General features: G+C 40.2%; 1 protein-coding gene across 1 annotated transcript in view; it reads right to left on the reverse strand.

Moving 5' to 3' along the window:
• Positions 1 to 4,538: 4,538 nt before the first annotated feature.
• crybg1a (crystallin beta-gamma domain containing 1a) overlaps positions 4,539 to 20,629 on the reverse strand; it is a 52,347-nt gene continuing 36,256 nt past the window's right edge. Inside the window, exons 6-23 of the mRNA XM_080042742.1 lie at positions 20,342 to 20,380; positions 20,106 to 20,224; positions 19,097 to 19,274; positions 18,289 to 18,428; positions 17,367 to 17,493; positions 17,235 to 17,270; positions 15,233 to 15,393; positions 13,769 to 13,895; positions 12,763 to 12,908; positions 11,221 to 11,347; positions 10,587 to 10,616; positions 10,363 to 10,475; positions 9,823 to 9,955; positions 9,459 to 9,598; positions 8,590 to 8,713; positions 7,835 to 7,993; positions 6,047 to 6,209; positions 4,539 to 5,466 (exon numbers count right to left, since the gene is read on the reverse strand). Coding sequence (XP_079898868.1) covers positions 5,378 to 5,466; positions 6,047 to 6,209; positions 7,835 to 7,993; positions 8,590 to 8,713; positions 9,459 to 9,598; positions 9,823 to 9,955; positions 10,363 to 10,475; positions 10,587 to 10,616; positions 11,221 to 11,347; positions 12,763 to 12,908; positions 13,769 to 13,895; positions 15,233 to 15,393; positions 17,235 to 17,270; positions 17,367 to 17,493; positions 18,289 to 18,428; positions 19,097 to 19,274; positions 20,106 to 20,224; positions 20,342 to 20,380 — 2,151 coding nt within the window. The 3' untranslated portion in view covers positions 4,539 to 5,377. The remainder of the gene's footprint in view (positions 5,467 to 6,046; positions 6,210 to 7,834; positions 7,994 to 8,589; positions 8,714 to 9,458; positions 9,599 to 9,822; positions 9,956 to 10,362; positions 10,476 to 10,586; positions 10,617 to 11,220; positions 11,348 to 12,762; positions 12,909 to 13,768; positions 13,896 to 15,232; positions 15,394 to 17,234; positions 17,271 to 17,366; positions 17,494 to 18,288; positions 18,429 to 19,096; positions 19,275 to 20,105; positions 20,225 to 20,341; positions 20,381 to 20,629) is intronic.

The following is a 20,629-nucleotide window of genomic DNA, read 5'->3' on the forward strand; positions in this document are numbered from 1 at the left end:
GTGTTACTGTGTTGTTGTCAAGATGAAACTTTACCAAAGTGATGGAAAGGCTAAAGTTTGGAGAAAGAAAGAATCTGCTCATGATCCCAAACATACAAGCTCATCTATGAAACAAACAAAGAGGAGACTAAGCTATTAAAGCATCAACAAACTACGCAGCTTGCTGTCTCGGCTCACACACTCTGTTTCAGTGAGTACATTGGGATTATTAATGTCAGTTTGATGGTGTGTTTTTTTAGAACAAGTATTCTAATACTCGCTCGGAAAATCCAACGAGTATTCAAAGCCTGTAAAATGGTATTTTGGCCAGCCCTATTAGTCATATGCACAACAATTACAGCAGCAGTAATTGGCAATCAAATTATTTGGCCTCTTAAACTGCGAACACACCGCACTGGCCGCACGGCGAGATTACATACAAAGTCAATGTACTAGCGCGTGGCCGCGCGTCCACCCAAGAATCGACGGCCGGCGCTGCGTGGCCGCGCCTCAACGAAACGCGTGAATCGAAGGCGGTGCCATTTGCGGCGCGGCCAACATATGCGGCGAACGCAGAAGATGAAAATATTTTGGCGTCGACGCGCCGCGATAGCCAATCAGCGTTGAGATTGCCCGGTGGTCTGCAAGACGAGGTGGACGTGTGGAGTGAGGACATTGGGCTTCCAATACATTCTGCAAATATGTGTATTTTGCATCTGTTTAGCTGTTGGTTGTACTTTAGCCAAGGTAGCGCCGGTTAGCATAGTGAAACTCACCCAGCTGTGTGCTGTTCCGGAGGATAATATGAACCCAAACTTGGCGGCAGTGTCCGTTAGGGCTGGGTAATATGACGATATCATATCGTGGACGATATGAAAGTGTCTACCGGGAGAGATTTGGCCATACCGTTTATACCGCGGAGAAAAAATGTTCATGTGGCGGGAGCTTAGATAGAGCGGGAGGCAGCTGTCCCTCCGAGTCCCTACAGTTACACTGCAGTTACACCGTCGCGCCACACGGGGGCTCTGCAGCAGAGTTCTGGGCTGCAATACAGCTCCTCTACCCTCAACAGAAGAAGCCTCATCTGTTGCTCTAGCTTTTTAGCTCCGGTGCGCCATACAGTTAACAAACCAACTCCGTGTCACGGTGGCAGAGCAGCTGGTATTAATGGTCAAAAATGTCATCGGGAAAAGGAAACTTGCTGCTGTGTGCGGCGCTTCAGCGTGCTGTTGCCGTGACGCAGAGTTGGCTTGTTTTAAGCCGCAAACTACATGGGTTAGCTCTCGTGAGCTAGCTGGCTAATAATGACATCTTTAGCCTACTCGGGGCTTCACCCCCGTGCTGTTATTGTTGGAGACAGCCAGCAAGGCTGGTTTTATGTAACTTTAAAACATGTCAAACTTGAAAATATTATTTGTGTTGAAGCTGGAGTGAAAGTATTACCATTTGACATTTGCTCATTAGTTAATTTTGACAGCTTTTTTAAATGAAAATGAGCAAATACTGTCTTAATAAGTCTTTCATTAGTTTGACATAGGCTACTATCAATTGGAAAATGTAGGCTATTTGGTTGATGCTGTCATTTTTATTTTGCACTGACTGACTAAAGCCAGACTGATGTGGTATTTTGCACCAGTTTCTCTTTTGTATGGAAATTTAAGTTCCAAGCAAAAGATGAAAATAATCTAATGTGATTTAAATTCAGTATGGTTATTGTAATCCATTTAATTTAAAGGAAAAATACTATATCGTGATATATATCCATATCGTGATATAAAATTACCTATATCGTGATATAAGATTTGGTCCATATCGCCCAGCCCTAGTGTCCGTGTGGAATTCCGATATAGGCTAGTACAGCGAAGCACCGGTGTTGTCCTACGCCAGACCCGACACACTTTCACTTTCAGGTAGACTGATGTCTGCCTTTATTTTTGCCGCTGAGCACACACTGCTGGTGTTGATGTGTTTAGTATGTTGCTGAATTGCTGTTAATGTGTGTGTATTTGCGATCGGGCTGCGTCTTCATGCTGTTTTAATGTTATTTGTGACAAGACTGCCGCTGTACACAGTGTACCTACATCTGTATTTTTTGGCACAGCTGGACCATGTTATTGTTGTTGTTGCACCGTAAGTGTGACGGGTCTGATCTCGGCGTCGGCGTCAGGAATATATGGCCCAATATGATCAAGCGGCGAGCCTCTTGCGTTCACGCGGCCAACCGCCGCAGGGGACCAGTGCGGTGTGTTCCCAGCTCTAGGCCTTGCTTGATGAGATACACTTTTTAAAAAGGTCTTAAAAACGTATCATATTTGTGCACATTGATGTCTGTCTCCTTAGGAACTGTCCCAGACTTGTACAGATGTGTTATCCAAGACATCCCAACCACACCTAAAGCAGAAGTCCAATATCATACCAGCACAACATCCACAGACGCAGGCTGATCTGTGTCCCACTTCTCAGTGTTTTTTGAAAAAGGTATTTTCAATATAAAACCGCTAATCTTATTTGTGCACCTTGAGATGTTTAAACTATATCTATGTTTATTCTCACTTTGTTGTAAATGAGGTTTCTTACTCAATGTATCGAGTTAAAATATAGTTTAGGAATAAATGAAAAAAATAAGTAGCTTGATGCAAATAGAAATGCAAAAGCAAAAGGTATTTTTACAGTCGCCTGCACACTCGCTCTCTCTGAGTGTGTGACACTAATAATTACACTAAATAATACATCATATTGTAGGTTTAGCATGCAACAAATTCATACTTTCATTCAATATTTACCTGCATGGTTTAGTGAGTATAGTTTATGGGTCTGTAAATGCGGAACCATGGCATGATATGCGCCTTTCCTAGCGCACAGGGGGCAATGGTACACATTTTGCACTTCACGTAGTTGGGGCTTGACATGAGAAGGCAATACAGTATGGTGCTGAGGAGAGGAAATGAAAAGGAGAACAAGCTATTAACACAATTTTGGCAAATAAAAAAGCTTTTGCCCTCTAATGTAGCCTAACAGTACTATACTATACTAGGGAACTCTGTAATGACCAGAATAACTGAAATTGAAATAGTAGTATTTTATTATTCGTCGTTAGCGCGCGCTAAATTAATATTAGCTAGGCAGTCTAATGTAACGTTAGCTAAGCGTAGCCTACTGTTGCATTAATGTTCTCGCTCTCTACTGTTAACGCGTTCAACTTTAGCCACACATAGCTGCACACACTCGTGTTATCTGCGCAACTACTAACCATAGCTTACTTTATTTGCTTTTACAACAAACGCTGGCTTACCTGTTCCTGTCCCAGAAGATTCATCACTTTTTCTGCTTCTGTTTATTCTTCTACTCCTTCCTTCTTCTCCTTCTTTTTGGTATTTACCGGGGCTTGGCATCGAGCTTATTGGTGCATTACCGCCACCTACTGCCCCGGAATGTAGCCTAGCTCGAAACTAGGCCTACTCAAACACTCTTATCCCCTTCAAATGCAAACCAAAATAAATTAATTCATATATATATATTTTTAAATCTAATCCTATGAAATAGACACATAGGCTACCCTAAAGCTAACGGTAGGCCCTATCCCAAAATGTTCTCCCTCCCTCATGCTCAGTAAGCCTACTCGTTTCAACTCAAATCTTGTAGCCTACTAACTGCCTAAAATTATTTCTCATCTCTCTCTCTCTGTCTTTATTTGTGTCCTTTTGTCGTTCCACTGATTCTAGCTAACTTGCAGACATCCCCCATGACACAAACCTGTTTTCCTTAAATGTTCATATCTAATCTGAGACTTGTAATGATGATATCCTCTCTTCTGTTTCTTCCTTTTACTAGTTATTGGTTGAGTTATTTGTTATGACCGAATTTGGAATTTTGTAATAGGCTACTACCCCTTTCCTTTTTGATTGTCCTCCCATCTGTTCTGTCATATCTCCAATCCTTTCTTCTGAATGCTGTGTTAGGCCTACAAGTTAAAGTCCTGCCTTCAACATTTCCACAGCGCCATAAAAAAAAGAAAAAATCAGAACAAAGTAGCCTAGGCCTACTCATTATACAGAAAAATACACATTATAATAATATTATGTATTACATGGTTTATATTAGGCTATATAAATGTATTATATTGATGCATTATATGGTAGGCTTTATATTATAAATATGTAGGCATTTTGTCATAATAAATAAGCCTTTCTTTAGTGATAATGTGCACACATAATAGGCTACAGCTTTATGTCAGCTACGGATCTTCGTACGAGAAATCAAGTCTGCATAAACAGTGGCTGGACAAAATAACATTAACACCTGCTAAATTCCAACACTGAAGTTGAGCACTATACACTTTTTGTTGTTGTTGCAATTTCACAACATGGATGTCAACTATGTTATTTTGTTCTACTTCTATGCGGCAGCGGATTATACAGAATGGTTTGTGCAATAAGGGTACCTGCTCTGGTTTAAACCAATTCAACCCTAATAAGTGTATGGAAGATGGAAGTAAGTCACTGACCATCGGAGAAAACACTCAGTTGCCGTCAGATATTCACAGTAACAGGTCATCAAAATCTAAAGAAAGACAATGTTTTATTTTTCGAATAGACATGCAAGAAGAAGAAAAATATCCCTTTTCATATGTAACAGTGTTTCTCTTTTACATTCACATATTTACAATCAGCAGTGGGCAGACTTAGTTATTCAAGTTTGCTTTTGAAATTTTCAACTTAAAATCTATACACTGGACGCTTATTATGTACAACCTCACACAGTAAAGTACAGTTTGTGTAAAAATCTTAAAAATCCTAAAAAGATATCAAAACTAAACAACACGTCACTCTCGATCTACAGTAATTACAAAAAAAGAAAATGTCTTAGCCTAGCTAGGTAGATGTTTGGAGTGTGTAGGCACATCGGTGTTCACGAAGCGGCTGTCACTACAGTTTACATTCATATTTGCCAGATTTACGGTCAGAAAGCTGACACTGAAAGGCATGCAGTCAAACAGTACCATACAGTAAAACGCGGAATGCAGTTTTTAAACAGGGCTGAGTTCTCATCACATACAATTAACATAGAGTGGCAAAAAAATAGGAACATTTTCACTTTACCAATTGGTTATTTTTCATCCGATAATATATGAGTGCATTTTTTTTTTTAAGTTTAGTAAATAGTTCTGATAATAATCCAGTTAATGGCTATCCTCAACAAGAGTAAACAACACTCAAACTACTACAAACGAGTGCAGTGTTAATGTAACCCCCCCTCTCTGACTGGGCCCATGTTTGTGGTGTGTGTTCCACAGTGGAGCTGCATCCCACGGCTCAGTGCTCTGGCAGAGCTGCAGTGTAGAGGGGCAGTGAAGGCCACACAGCAGATGCTTTCTGCAGAATGTTCAAGGCACGTAAGGTCACAGGATCTCCAATGTCCACCTCTGACTCAGTTTCCTCTCGTCAAACGTGTTGAGGATGACCTGGTTCTTGTCATACTGATGACCGCCTGTAGGAAGAAAAGACCATCAAAAACAACAAGTCAGGACAGGAGCACCTTTGGTAGCAGAGAGGTTACTGTGCATGCCATTGAATCACAATGTTGTTTTTAATTCCATTCCAGCCCAGCTTTTGTTACATGTCGTTGTTCCCCCTAGCTTTTCCCACATTTCCTGTTCGCTTCTCCAGCTTTTTACATCTATCAATGAGAGGCAGCAATGCCCCCAAAAATATCTAAAAAACTTATCACGTTCTCTATAACTTGACTGTTTAGTTAAAAAAAAATAAAAAAAATAAGGGAAGCCAATTAATAAATTGTAAGGACAGAATGTGGTCGAATCAGCAAATTGTTTAGGAGAAAGACACAACTGAACTTTGTGGGGTGCACCTATGCAACCAGAGATGTTTCCATCATTGCAACTAACTCTACACACCAGTAGATGGAGCTGTGGGTCTACTGACTGAATTTCAATCCCATACTACAGCTGTACGCCACACAAGTTAGTTGACCCTTTTGAATGTATTCCTTAAAATGGAACTTTACACAAGGATAATGCTTTTGAAGATAAGACAATATATAAAAGACTAACCTTTGACCTCCAGGACCAGCTCAGGTTTGAGTTGGCAGCGCACCAGTCCGTCCGAGGTGACGTTCCACAGCTGGTTCTCTTTGCCTCGCTCCAGGGACACACAGAGTCGGCTGCCCGCCATCACCACACTGCCTGTGGTCTCCAGGCAACAGTCCTCCACCAGCTGTAGACATGGGGGGGGGGGGGGGGGGGGGTATGTATGTTAATTTTCCATAATAGTAAGAGTGGGGTAAAATGAGGCAATTTTTACTTATGTTGACCTGTAGTAAAGAGAAATGAGACAAGCACAATGAAAACATCTACCCTTATTTCAGGATATGTCCTATCAATTGAAATTATAAGAATGTGTGACAAGTGACACAGAAAAATATGACTTCGGGACAACAAAAGTGTTCCTGTGGCTTAACTTTCCCTGAAGCCACCATTTTGGGGAGAGAATAAAAACTGCCTAGTTTAGCAATTCAGGCTAATCTTTAGCTAAATGATTCACATGAGTTAAGCCATTGGAAAATCCCCCAACAAATAAAATAGACAGTTTAAGACCTGTATACATTAGCTATGACATAACAGTCATTTTAGCGGACATTAGCTTGACAAGTCTGACAAAATGAATATCCTCCACTTCTCCCATGGGCTTCTCCTTACATCGCAGATTGTAAATTATGGGAGATTTCCGAATTACTGGTCACATGACAACAAATGAGCACAGTTGCTTAGAAACAGGGGGTTGGTCAATTTACCCACTGGCTCATTTTACCCCAGTGTCCCCTACTGCTTAAAATCCAGTTTAACATGATATTGTTGCAAACTGGTTGTCATAATCTACAAAAGAAAGCCCTGAATGTGTTAGTTCATTATATCAAATATAGTTTATCTGTATTTAAAGGCACTGTGACGACAGACAGTGCGCATTGATTTATTTTTTTATCTCAAGTACAGCAGCAAAACTGTAAAAAGAAAGGGTAGGCACCTTCAAACATATTCTTGAAGTTACATCAAAAGTTCAAAATGTTATTCTTGTCCCATTGCTCCACATGAAACATCCTGCTAACGTACGGACAACAAACAGGAATAATGACATAAGCTCTCATAGGCGGAGGTCACCAGTAGAAGGAATAGAGTTTGTTGGGAATACATGTTTTCTTCCTGCTTTTCATATTGTTTCAATCACACCCTTGTTTTCAGATATACAGTTACCTAAAACAACACGGTCAGAGAGTAAGTGGTTTAACTATAGCTCTCTTTCAAACTACTGAAACAGTCCCTGGAAGAAAAAGCTATTCTCAAAAGATCAGACTTTTCTGGAAGGAATATGGGCTCATTTGTTGCAAAGACAATGTTGATGTTGAGTGAATGTGCAAACACAAGACTCTCAAAAGCAACACGCTGAAAATAATAGGGTGAATATTAGAATTTTAATGCCAAATTTAGAAGTATTTCCAAATTAAACACTGACTACCATGCAGGTGCTGCTTGAATAAGGTATGGCCATTGCTTGCATTTGAGCTAACAAAAAGAACAAGATTAAGCCCTTAAAGCTATAGTGCGTAACATTTTCACATAAATGAATGTCAGTTACATTCAAGCCATCAACCCCAAACAAGTTGACCCAAAGTTGATAACGTATATCAGCTCCACCAAACTCTGTCTGTATTTCTCAGTATGACAGCATTTACAATTTGGTTTTGCTCCCCTGACACTGACTTTGGCTGCTCAGAAAAGTGCCCAGGGAATGTTTCAATGTTTTAGTTACTGCTAAAAAAAAATGGTATTGGTGTTGTAGCCTACCTTGCACATTAGCTCGCCGTCCCGATAGAGCCAGACCTGCTCTTCTCCTCCGGTCTCCTCCACAGCCTGGACCCTCATCAGCTTGATGTCATCCAGGGTTCCAGTCAGGGACATCTCACCCCCTGTCTCTCTGTTACGCAGACGGAAGTACATCTGCTTCTGTCGGAGGGGGACATTCACAAACACCACATGCTTAGATTTGATTCTGGAGCACATGTAAAAGTCATTTACAAGTTGGCTTGTTGTGACTTGTTTTTATCCAACTGACTGGATGTATAAGTGTGACAGTGAAATAGTTGGTATTCTAATCATCACATATCCCTCCTTCTTTTATTCTTGTCGGTTGAAAGGTACTGAAGATTGAAAGCAAGGTAGAGTCAGCGATGCTAGAGAGTGCTTATTGTCCATCAGTGAATAATATCTCCTCACGATCCACTACCTGTCCGTACTGTGTGTGCGCTTAAAAATGAAGTCCAGTGTTAATACACAGCCTAGGCTCTGTAAATGGGCACGCTACGGTGGGCCCCCTTTGTTTCCATACCAGTTAACAGAGCCTAGGCTGTGTATTAACTCCATATTTTTTCCTGCACGTAAACAGTAGGGACAGGTAGCGGATCGTGAGGAGATATTCACCGATTTTGACAAAAAGTGATTTTGACAAAAAGTTATCTTGACAAGGAGGCTCTCCAGAATGGCTGACTCCACCTTTAAGTCCTACAACAGTTTTAAATGGACCCATAGCCCTCCTTCCTTACCTGCAGTAATGGGCGTAGTGATCCTATTCGCTTCCAGCCGCTCAACTTTAACAGATCCAGCACTTCACCAGGCTGGAGCAGCAGCTGTCGACCACGGTAGTTACCCTCTTCATACAACACCCACCTGGGGAGAGGACAAGTCAGGCCCGTGTGTTAGCTCAACTTTGACATACAAATGTACAGTTTTTACATATTTAATTGACTCTTGGGTTTTCCTCACATACTTGACACATTTACTGCTCTTAATGAGAACACCTTCTATTCTAAAAGCTTAGTCTACACTGATTAAGGGAATTTCATGTGTCCCCGTCAAAACCTGTCGCAGGAATATGAACATTTCAATGTTTAACCACGCCGGTCCTTTGCAGAGCTTGCTCGAAAGGTTACAGTGCTGAGGTAAAAACGTTGCTCATTTAAATATGGATTTAAATTCCCATCTACTAATTTATTTAGATCCAAGGCTTTGTTCGAAAAGCCCTACTGACGTCCTCCCTACTAAATACTCAACATGTACGTCGTATATACTACATACTGTCTACTCAACGATCTATTGTGTGTATGAAAGGTTCGTCGGACCCTTTACACTGAAGTGTACAGGCAATAAAGAATAAAAAATAATAGTCGTTTGATAAGACGCAATGCTTTGTGGGGCAGTAGGAAAAGTAACCTATCGATCCATACACAAAATCTTCTTGGCAGTAAGTACTCATCTGGGCATTTCTCGCCTACACAAACACGCATACACAGCCGTCACATTCTCAAATTGACGTCAAAATGAGTATGAGTGGGACGTTAGTAGGGCATTTTGAACAGAGCCCAAGACTGTGGCTAGAAAGATTGTAGTGGACTTTTTTAATATTGACGTATACCTTCCTCCCTCCACCACCAGGGAGCGTATGTGTCCGTCTAGCCCGGCCTGCAGCTGGTTGACAGCCCCAGTCCTCAGCATCACCCTGCGCCCCCTACAGCCAACCTTACTGAACAACACCACAGAGGGCAGCGACAGCTCCTGAGAGAGAGCATGGAGAGAAAAGAGCATTGCATTTCTATAGTCTCATCCACAATGACTTAAAAGCAATTGCTTCATTTTCAAAACCATCAAAGTGAGTGTCACAAATGAAGCTTTTCAATCACACACACACACACACACACACACACACACACACACACACACACACACACACACACACACACACACACACACACACACACACACACACACACACAACTCACATGTCCAGCAGTGTGTATGGAGCGGACGGTAGTGTCCGGGGACAGGAAGCCCATGGCCTCTGCGTTGGGATAGTGTCCCTCCTCCAACACAAACATGTCCTCTGTGAACTGGGCTCCTTTATACACCACCCAGCTAAAACAAAAACACACACACACACACACACACACACACACACACACACACACACACACACACACACACACACACAATATTGGTTTACCAAGAACACACACTAATATCACCTCTTATAATGCTACTTTATACGCTCCATGACTCCTGTATTTTCTACCTTCATATGGTCTTTATTTGTCACTCTCAGGTGCAATGTGAAATCTGAGTGTATTCAATGTGTTTCTGAAAGGGCTCATCAGCACCAAGGCTGTCAAATCCCTCCAACCAAAAGGTGAATGTGAAATTAAAACAGAAAAAATAGATTTTCGCTTGGTGCAAAACAAATACAAACACATAAAGAAATGTTTTAAGCCAACCATGACTGATCTAGAAATCACAGACAGTTTCATTCAGTGTTAGGAGCCTACCTGCCAGCCAGCACCTTACAGGACCTGGGAGTAAAGTCCTCATCCAGAGCTGCTACGCTGTCCTCCACAGCCACCATCCTACCCTGGAAGTCTGGCTCAGAATACAGCTGGGCCTGGAGACACAACAGCATTTAGTGCCAAAAGTCAGAACACACAACCAGGATGGTTGAGAGAAATGGGGTTAATATTTTATATATATATATATATGAATAAAGGGAGCTTACCTTGAATTTGGTTGTTCCCATCATTGTGTCCTATAGAACAGACATAAGGGAATGCATTGGCATTAGCTTTGGTCTTTCTGCTGTTGCTAAGATTTATTTTAAAGGTCACCTATTATGCAAAAATGTACTTGCTCATGGTTTTTCAACATTAATATGTGTCCCCGGTGTGACTACAGACTCCCAAAGTCTGAGGAAAAACAACCCTCTCTCTTTTTCTCCACCTCCACCTTTCTGAACAATGTGTTCCAAAACCACAGTCAGATTTCGCTCCCCTTATGATGTCATAAGGGGTAAGCCCAACCTAACTTAGCACAACCCCCATCTGTGATAAGCACACCCTCAAATACCCCTGAATCTAACTGACAGTAAACCAGCAGTTAGATTCTGGGCCAATCAGAGCAGAATGGGCTTTTTTGGAAGGCAAGGCTTAAAGAGACAGGCTCTAAAACAAAGCGTTTCAGATAGAGGCGGAAAAAAAGAGATTCAGCAATGGCACTGTGAGAAATATAAAGTTTTATTTTGGGAAACTAAACCATGTGAAACCAAAATTACAATTTTGAAGCTGAAAACGAGCATTATATGTGACCTTTAATGGCCTTATTATTATTTTTTATTAAAAATGAAATTGTCTTACATGGAAGACGGGCTGTATGGATGAGATCTTAAAGTTTAGGGCTCCCCAGTCTTCAGGGCTTAGATACAGGCCTTTCTCCAGGATGTAGAGCTCTCCGCTGAATCCAGGCTTCTCAAAGCCCACCCACCTGCCAGGGATACAAAACATTTTAAGATGCAAAATCTCACAGTGGACCAGTAAATCAATAAAACTCATTTATAAGAGACACACGCTGTAAAGGAATACAATCACAGCAGCACACCTTAAGAATCAGCCTGACTGATTTGATTGGCTCTTGGTAAAATCACGGCATTGAACTGAATGTTATCGCTATAAAAGGGGACGTCCATGGTTGTAAAAGGTTGTAAAACCATTCAGCAGGCGAGGCAGATGTAAAGCAAACAGTGGAACGTTAAATAAAGGTGTAGAGAAAAGTTAAACAATTCAACCAGGTCAAATGTGCAGTCTGCTTATTCACTACACAACTGCCACGTTTTTAAAGTATTATTTAAGCTAAATCACTGAATACATTTTTTTTGTTAAACCCTTGTTACTTTAAAACGATGACCTACTTAACTTTCACGTCACAAACTTAACCATATGAACTGTACTGTGATCAACCTCTAAGAGAAGCTTGGAATGGATATCCCTATCCAAAGACTCACTCTTCTTATATCATCATATTATCAGTGTAAATCCTTGCCCTCAAGAGATGAAAGGGGTTTTCTTCCATCCTTTGTCACACCTGACCTATCAATTACCCACACATGATCCCTCACACACACATTATCCATAATTGTATCCTTTAGGGCAGTGTGTGTGTAGGCTACAGTGACAGAACACTTAGTCATGTATGTAAGGTGAGCAACACAAACACGCCCATACACTATAAAGGTGTGAGCGGCACACAGGCAAAATGGAGCCCTTCTTACCCAATGATCTTTAGATTTTTGTGTTATCGTTAAGGTTTTCTTTGTTGTTTTTAAAAAAAATAATACAGACAGGAGATACACTTTACACATACAACCCAGACTAAACAGAAACACCAACATGAAAGTAAAATAAAGACACACAAATACATAAATTATAATAATGGGGGGAAATTAATAGGATCCCTTCAGGATAAAGGGAGAAAAAAGTAAGAATATTTAATGGACAGTGCCGAATCATATGACATGTAAAGCAGATTTGAGGTTTAGGCCCACTCTTCACAAGAGCAAATTTGATCCCATTTCATATCGTGTTATGCTACTTTATACTGGTTTGTTTCAATCATTTTCTCCAGAAGACATTGGCTTCGTTTGAGTTCTTTTTAACTATCGTTAGCCTCATAGCATAATTGCCTAAATCATATTTACTCTACATCTACTCTATTCTATTCTACATCTACTCTACATCTACTTTACCCTACTCTATAACCCTTAAAATATGACTTAGGCAATTATACTATAAGGCCAACGAAAAGTAGATGTAGATTAGAGTAGATGTAGAATAAAAGTAGCCTAGAGTAGAGTAAATATGATTTAGGCAATTATGCTATGAGGCTAACGCTATGTGACTTACACTCCACTCATGACATCGACAGACTGAGTTTTGTGGCCATAGCCCATGTCCTCCATGTTGACGACGGGCCCCACCAGGTCCATGTTGGCCCCCAGCTTATCAAAGGCCCGCTCACTGAACAGCTTCACATGCGGGGACAGGAAATCCTAAGGGAAAGAATAACACGGTTAAAATAATTAGAAAATAAGAAGGCATTTTGTTTCATATCGACCCCGATCGCTGTAGAAACTGCAGACAAAAACTCTTCTTTTTTCAAGCACAGGTCAATTTTGAGAGTTAAGGCTATTTTGATATCTTTTTTAATACTAGTATAAACAAAAGGTCCAAATTGTACATTTCGATGTTTATTTGACTAAACTTTGTCTGTTTGCGTGCGTATACTTCTCCTAGACAACTGTATTTAACACACATTCTTTCAACATTTGTTTTTTCAATACTCTGAACCAAAAATCCCAACTTCTATTACATCAACTAACCTTTCCATAATCATTCTTAGCACTATTCTGAAGGTTATAACGATTTGTTCATACGATGTTGTTCATTTTTGGATTCCTGTTACATTTGGTTCTTAAAAACAATGCATGTGAAAATGCATTTTAAAAGACCTGTACATAGAATGTTTGGATTTTCAAAAGTCTGTTCTGTAAAAACTTTTGAAACCAACATATTGTAAAAATTCAAATGCATATTTTAACTCTGTTTTTATACAACACCAATATTTTTAGTTTTAGAAAATATGCAAAAATGCAAATAATTAGTTAGAAATTGCCAGATGTGCATAATTATTCAATGTTTTTGAAGAAAGTGTAATACAAAAAACATTTAAATTAAAGTAATCAACTAGAAAAAGTTTTCTGATATCTCTTAAGTTATAAATGTAACCCAATTCACCTGCAGTGTCTCGCCCTGTGGACTGAGAAACCCTGCAGTGATCATCAGTGCTTGTTGCCAAAGACGGAAACAAGACCAAACAAGAATTAATTGCAGAACAGCGCGTGATACTTACTGTGCATACAGGCCGAAGAGACAGGAAGCCGTCCTCAGATCCTCCCCAGTCACTGCAGTGAGGATACGCGCCCTCCTCCAGGATATACTGCTGGCCTTCAAAGTCTAGCTCTTGATAGCCCACCCACCTGCAAGGGCAAAACAAAGAAAACATTAATTGATCTGTTAATGGGTAGGACTAGATACTTTGTTTTACTTCCTTCTACCCCCTATCGAGCATGTAGAAAGTGTGTCTGTTTTTTTTTTTTTTTTGCAGACAGGTCGGAACTCGGAGATACCAAGTCGTAAATCTCCGAGTTCCGAGTATAAAGGAACGCAGCATTCAACTGAAACTGGAGCGCGACTTTGACGTCATCGTTCTCAGCCACTCGCTCTGTTCGCTGATTGGACGGCCGGACATTTTCCTCAGCTAGATTCCACTAATACACCCCAGCCCTAGACTGACTACTAAAGGGAAAATGAAATTTGGGCGGAAGTAGGTAAGGGGGCGGAGCCAGGCTAACCTAACGTGACATTGCATAGAAATGCAACTTTAAACCTGACTCACCAGCTTTAAACGCTGATCAAAACACTCCAAGTGAACTGAATATTACCTGTGAGAAATACCAATAAACTTAATAATTACAAAGTATCTGCTGTTTGTGGATATCTCAGACAAATAGGAAGTTTACTGTGCAGCAGCATTGATAACCTACAATGTCCTTATGTGACACCTTGTACCCAGCATGAATGAGTCCTAGATTTACCGTAACATTGATATCATCACTCATGTTCCCCTGAGGCTGCTGTAATATTTGGGTGTGTGATCTACTGCACCTTTAAAGAGAATCGGAAGGATTGCATAACCTAGACCACATTTAATTTCCCACTTAATGTGATTATACTGCTACTGATTATTAAATAATAGCCCATTGGGAACTAATGTTGCAACCTGTGATTGTATAAAAAGGCTTGTGTAATAGACAGTGTGTGTAAATGTAGCCGGGTAACAAACAGGGTAGAACATAACATATTCAGTAGTGGAGTAAGAGCAAGAAGAACTTTGCGTATAACGCTGCGGCTGCTGCTGCTGCATGCAGTAATTCATATTTTCTGAATCAATAACCAAATGTATGTGTCCAAAGGGCGATGTTACAGTTTACTTTGCTGTCATTTCGCAACTTTTTTCCACTCATTAACGTATATGGATCAACAAGATGGCATGTATAACGAGTTCCTTCAGTTAGAATCTGGTCCAATATTGCTCAGATAATATTGTCAGGTCCACTGGATTCCCCAAAGAGTAGAGATTAAGAAAAAGGGTTGCCCAATTTGTCATCCCAAACTCTGAATATAACCTATTCAGAACAGGTTAGCCGTGCAGCATAAGTTACTATGGTGCTCTGGCCAGGTAAAAAAAGAGAGACAACATATCTTAATGGTAAGCCTATCCCACCTTTATCTATAAACTCAAACAGATACTCACAGACCACCCAGTATCTTTATAGAGCCCACTGTCTTCAACGTCTTCCTCTTCTCCTGCGGTTGGCCTGAGTTTTCTTCTTCTGGTTCTTCTAGCAAGTCGTACACATCACTGTCGACCTCTATGCACTCGCCACCAAAGTTTGGCTTCTCAAACACTAAGGCCTGGACAGGAGAAGGACATTAAAGAGGAGTTAAAGTTGAGCCCCGGTTGTAAACATAGGCCTTCAATACGTTGCTGAAGACTCACTTTTGTTGCATTGGCCTTTAACACAAGTTGAGACTTTGACACTCCTAACTTTTTTTTCATTCATGTGCTATAGAAATAATTTTGACTTTGACTTAAATGTGTGTATGGCAGTGTGCACAACTATGGACTAAATTGAATTTATGTGCTATGGTTACAGGCGTAAAATAAGTATCTGCTAGTACGTAATGATGGCTCAGGAACTACTGGGGCAAGGCTTATCTCCGCTTGATTGGTCAAACACAGACACCGTGGTAACCACAACTTGCATACTGTTCATGCTTCAATGACCAAACGAGGAAGTAGTGGGCATTGGCGCTAGTTCCTTGAACATATTTAAATTCACCTTTTCCTCATGACACTCTGCAACATGATTTAAAACTTGTTTTTTGTTATTTTTCTCAATAAATTAAATAATTGTCTTAGAGTTAAAAAATAGTGCTTATAGGGCAAACCTTAAAGATATTCAATTGACTGCCATACGAGACAGTGGGGAAAGCAGCAAATCTTCATTTTTGAAGAGCTAAGACCAGTAAATATTTAGCATTTTGCCTCGGAAAACTAGTGAAACGAAAGCGATTAATTTTCGTTTTTATCGACTATTCAACCCAGACTCCCTGGAAGAAGTTGCTGTGTGTTCATGGGAACAGCTTTGCAAAAATGTGTTTCTTTCTCATTATTAAAACTTGTTGGAATGCCCCTTTAGTTTCTCCAAATTCTCTGCAATCTGAATGGGTAAACAAGTTGCACTGTTTCACAACCCCATGTGAACTTGCGCCAAGACATCAACAAGATCATTCCTATCAGTTAAACATCAGGATGAGTGTTTATATCAAGCCCCAACCTCAGCGATCTTTACCGGCATCCAATAAGGAAGTGACCTACAACTGTAGTAACCAGAAAGTGCCACTGGGGGTGGCACCAAGACGAGCAGTTTTTCTTTGACTCACTTGTTAGATAAGCCGTTTTCGAAGTCTTATTAAACCTATTTACAGCCTGGGCCACAAAACCATTTTAGTCTGTATGTTTAGGTCATATCTCCATGACAACACTGAGGGGGGTGAATTTTTTTGGCCCACGCTAGTTTTTATTCTTTTGGAGGTTAACATTTATTGGCGCGATCTCTTGAGTGACAGCTCTCCGCCCGTTGTCCCTCACTTTGCCTCGGAGGTATACGTCAGCTATCTCCCTCCCCCCGACGTGACGTCGATTCCCCTTTTCGGCAAGAGGAGTGAGGCGGAGTAAAAATCTCACAAGATGGCGACGCGCACAAACCAGGATTATTGGATGCCGTGTGAATAACTGAGGTCAGCCCGGATGCTACATCCATATTATTTACTATCTATGGTTTATATCTACATATGAGCGGGGAAGGCAGCCATGTCACACCGCCATGTTTCTACAGTAGCGCAGTACGGACAAACTTAACGGGCTTACACATTTTCATATATCAAAGAAATAACTAAATACATTTTCACCTTATCACTTGATTTTATGGAGAGACTATAGGCAGTGGTGGAGGATGCCATCTTTACAAACTAACTTCTTATGCTTGAAGGCCACTTTAACTGATCAGAACGGAAGGGGTAGAGATGGAGCGTAGCAATCTACAACCTTCTCCACTAGATGATCACAAAATACTCCTATATTACACACTGCACCTTTAATGAGATGTTGTAATAAGGGCTACTTAAGAAATGTAACATCTAAGACTCTGTGAGTGTGCTTTCTATAAACAGCAGACATTTAAAGAACACACCTTCATTTCATTAGGATGCTCCACTCTTATAAGTCCCTGTAATAAAGAGAGAAACATGTGTGAGACCAAGACAAATAAAAAAAAATAACAATATAGTGCAATCATAGATCCGTGTCATCTCATGTACTGTACCATTCGGAGGGGTCTGAGAGAGCCTATGTAAGGCTCAGGAAAACCCCAGGCTTCTGGGCAGGGATACTCCCCCACCTCCAGCACTCCTAGAAGGCCTTCAAACCCTGGATCAGTGTACACCAGCCACCTGGGAACACATAAAGAGAGAGTGTGTGCTGAGTGAGTGAGCACTTGAGAGAGTAATGAACATTTGATGAGTTTTTTCTTCACTGTGCTTTGAAGAGGCAGACCTGTCTAATAATATATAACATAATGAGGGGGGGACTAAGTACAGTATTTTCACCCTCTTCACCATTCGGCAGCTGAAAAATTTAAGTGCTATCCATCAATAACCAGCAGCAGTAAAAAATCATGACAACCACAAGATTCCAGCCTGCAGCAGTCCAGCATTCCTTCACAGACAGAGGACATTTCCCCATCCTGTCTCTAGAAAGTTATAAAATTACTAGATAGGAACCAGGTTGCCACCAACACTGAAACCGGAATATGTTCTCATAATGTTCAACATACAATTTTATCATACTATTCTGTTATTTTACATTTAATTGTGGATTCAGCCATGCTGGAGAAAGATTATTGTCAAAATCACTCTTTGTTAAAATCAGAGTATCTTCTCACGATCCGGTGTGTGTAAACTGAAATGAATAAATGGTGTTAAAACACAGCTTATGCTCTGTAAATTCTAGCTACGGGACCCACTTTGTTTACATTTTGTCTACATACCAGATTACAGAGCCAATGCCGTGTTTAACACCACAAAATGAATTCCAGCGCACACACAGTTCAGAAAGGTAGAGACATTCACTCATTTTGAACAAAAGTGAATCTGACAACAAGCTTTCTCCAGAATTACTGCCTGTACCTTTAGGTGAAAAGTGAGAGACACAAAAGAGCTAATGGCACAAGTGTCAGAGGAACTTACACTCCAGACTGGACCCTGATGGAGCCGGTGGTGTTTGGCATCCCGTAGGAGCCAATCTCTAAGGTGTCGTCACAGTAAGATGACATCCTCCCCAACCCATTCACCTCTTCAAACAGGTCGATGTGGGGCACGCTATAGTCCTATGGAACACAAAATCAAATCCTTTTTGACAACTGTGGCAACGCAACTTTTTCCATACATTACTTAAAGTATAATAAAAAAAAAATCTATAAAACTATTTCTTCATTTAACAAGGTAGACAAGAAACATATCAAATGCTACATTATGAGCAAACATAAACAGCCATAACACAACTTCTGCCTGAATCAAGTACAGTTTATAAATTGGGATTAGAATCTATATCAGAAATGTTCTAATAAAACGATGAAGTAAAGATACTTGATGAAGACAAATTTTTGATAATGCCATAGTATTTCAGTCAGGACCACTTGAGTCAAAGAAAGCTCTATTTCCATTTGAAGTCACTTATGTTTGGTTCTCTATATATGGTTGTGTACTGGGAGAGCAGAAGCAAAGACCCCCCTTAGGGTACATAGTAGAGCAGGCATCAATGATAAACGGAATAACATTGATTAGTTAGAAAGCTTAACTTGACTATTTGGCCTGCCTAAACTAGCGCTATGCTCAATTTCTTTTTAGATTCTACAGGTATCATATGGATATGGACCTCAGATGAATTATACAATTCAAAATGACTAGACAATAGATAACTCTCCCAAAATGGATGTGGAATGAAAGATCGACAAAGCTAATCAATCATTGATTTCGTCACAACAACGTAACTTACCCTGACTGCCAAACGGATTGAACCTATGACCCATGGTGCTGTTGGTACAGGCTGACCCATGTGGTCTAATGTTGTTGGAGTTCCCTCTTCAGCCCACACATTCGGTATTTGTTCTGGGGGACCCTCCTCAAGGGGAATGACACGTCCCTGAAAGCCAGGTTTTTCATAGAGGAGCCAGCTAAAAAAAAAGAAAGAATATTGTCATCAAAATGCTTTACGCTTTTTCATTTTTGTCAGTTTATGGATAGCTAAATGGAATTGTTAAAATACTCCATTGATTGCTCTTTTACATACATGACTAAGGACAAAGAGAACCACAGACAACAAGTGGAAAGGATCTGGGAGCATGGCTCTTAAAGCCCCTGTAAACCCAAATCCACCATATCCTTCTAACTATTTGATTTGGGAAGTTACTTGCACAATGGTATGCGTCCGAAAACAGTTAGGCATATTTGCCCATCGAAATTAAAGATATTGTCATTTAAGTGTGATCAACTTTACAGACATTTGGTTGAGACGAGGGGGCTATGCTCTGGTTCTTGTGACACAATAAGTATTTTGAACCAATTACGGTAGTTATCTGCCTGAACGTTCTATAAACACAATGACTGTTGATATGGAGACAGTTTGATACGGCCACGCCCACACGGTCCTGTCAAACGATTTAGACAGTAAAAAAAAAATGTTTTTTAAGCTAAGTTTTATATTATTTATGAACGTTTATTTTTAATCAGACTTTTGTAAAAGCTTATGAAGACACCCGACTTTGATATAATTTATTGATTTTTACTTTTTTAGACGAGAGGCTTTAACCCAGCCAAGGCAAAAGTCCAGACATATTAGCCTATCTAAAAAGCGATGTGGATTAAACACTGTCATCAATAAAAATCAAAAAAGAAGAAGACAAACTCATATGCTAACCCTCTATGGTTTTGATTAATTACACTATAGTCAGCAACATTCATATCGAACCTGCAGGAACTTAGGACAGTAGCACATATACCCTTACCATCCTCTGATGACTCTGACTGAGATGACAGGGGACATCTTCATTGTGGTAGCATCCTCTACATCACAATAGAGTTCAAATGCTTTCCCTCCAAACTGAGCCTCTTCATGTATGACTATCTGGATGACGAAATATAAATTACATTAAAATATATAGCAGCAAAACAAATATATCATTGGCACAAAGTGTTACGAAGTGAATAATTCTGAATGCAAGTCAAATATATATAATCTTACCTTTCCAGGCCTTTTGTGGAACCCTTTAACTGCAGGTATCTGAAAGAAAATGTAATATTATGAAACTGTGCTTTAAAAAAAAGATTTCAGTCCTCCAAACAGTAGTAGAGGTCGTTAATAAGTATTTGAATGTATTTTTTATGAGCTAAATTGAGCTACTCTACAATCTTTCCTAGTAGCCTATCCCTGTAAATGACCCAGGTACGAGAACATGTGTTGCGCAACAGGTATTTCAATGTACATCGTGTTCACCTAAACACAACATGGTTATGTATGGTTCTGCTTCTG

The sequence above is a fragment of the Ammodytes marinus genome (assembly GCF_949987685.1).
Source record: "Ammodytes marinus genome assembly, chromosome: 15".
In the NCBI taxonomy this organism is placed as follows: Eukaryota; Metazoa; Chordata; class Actinopteri; order Uranoscopiformes; family Ammodytidae; genus Ammodytes; species Ammodytes marinus.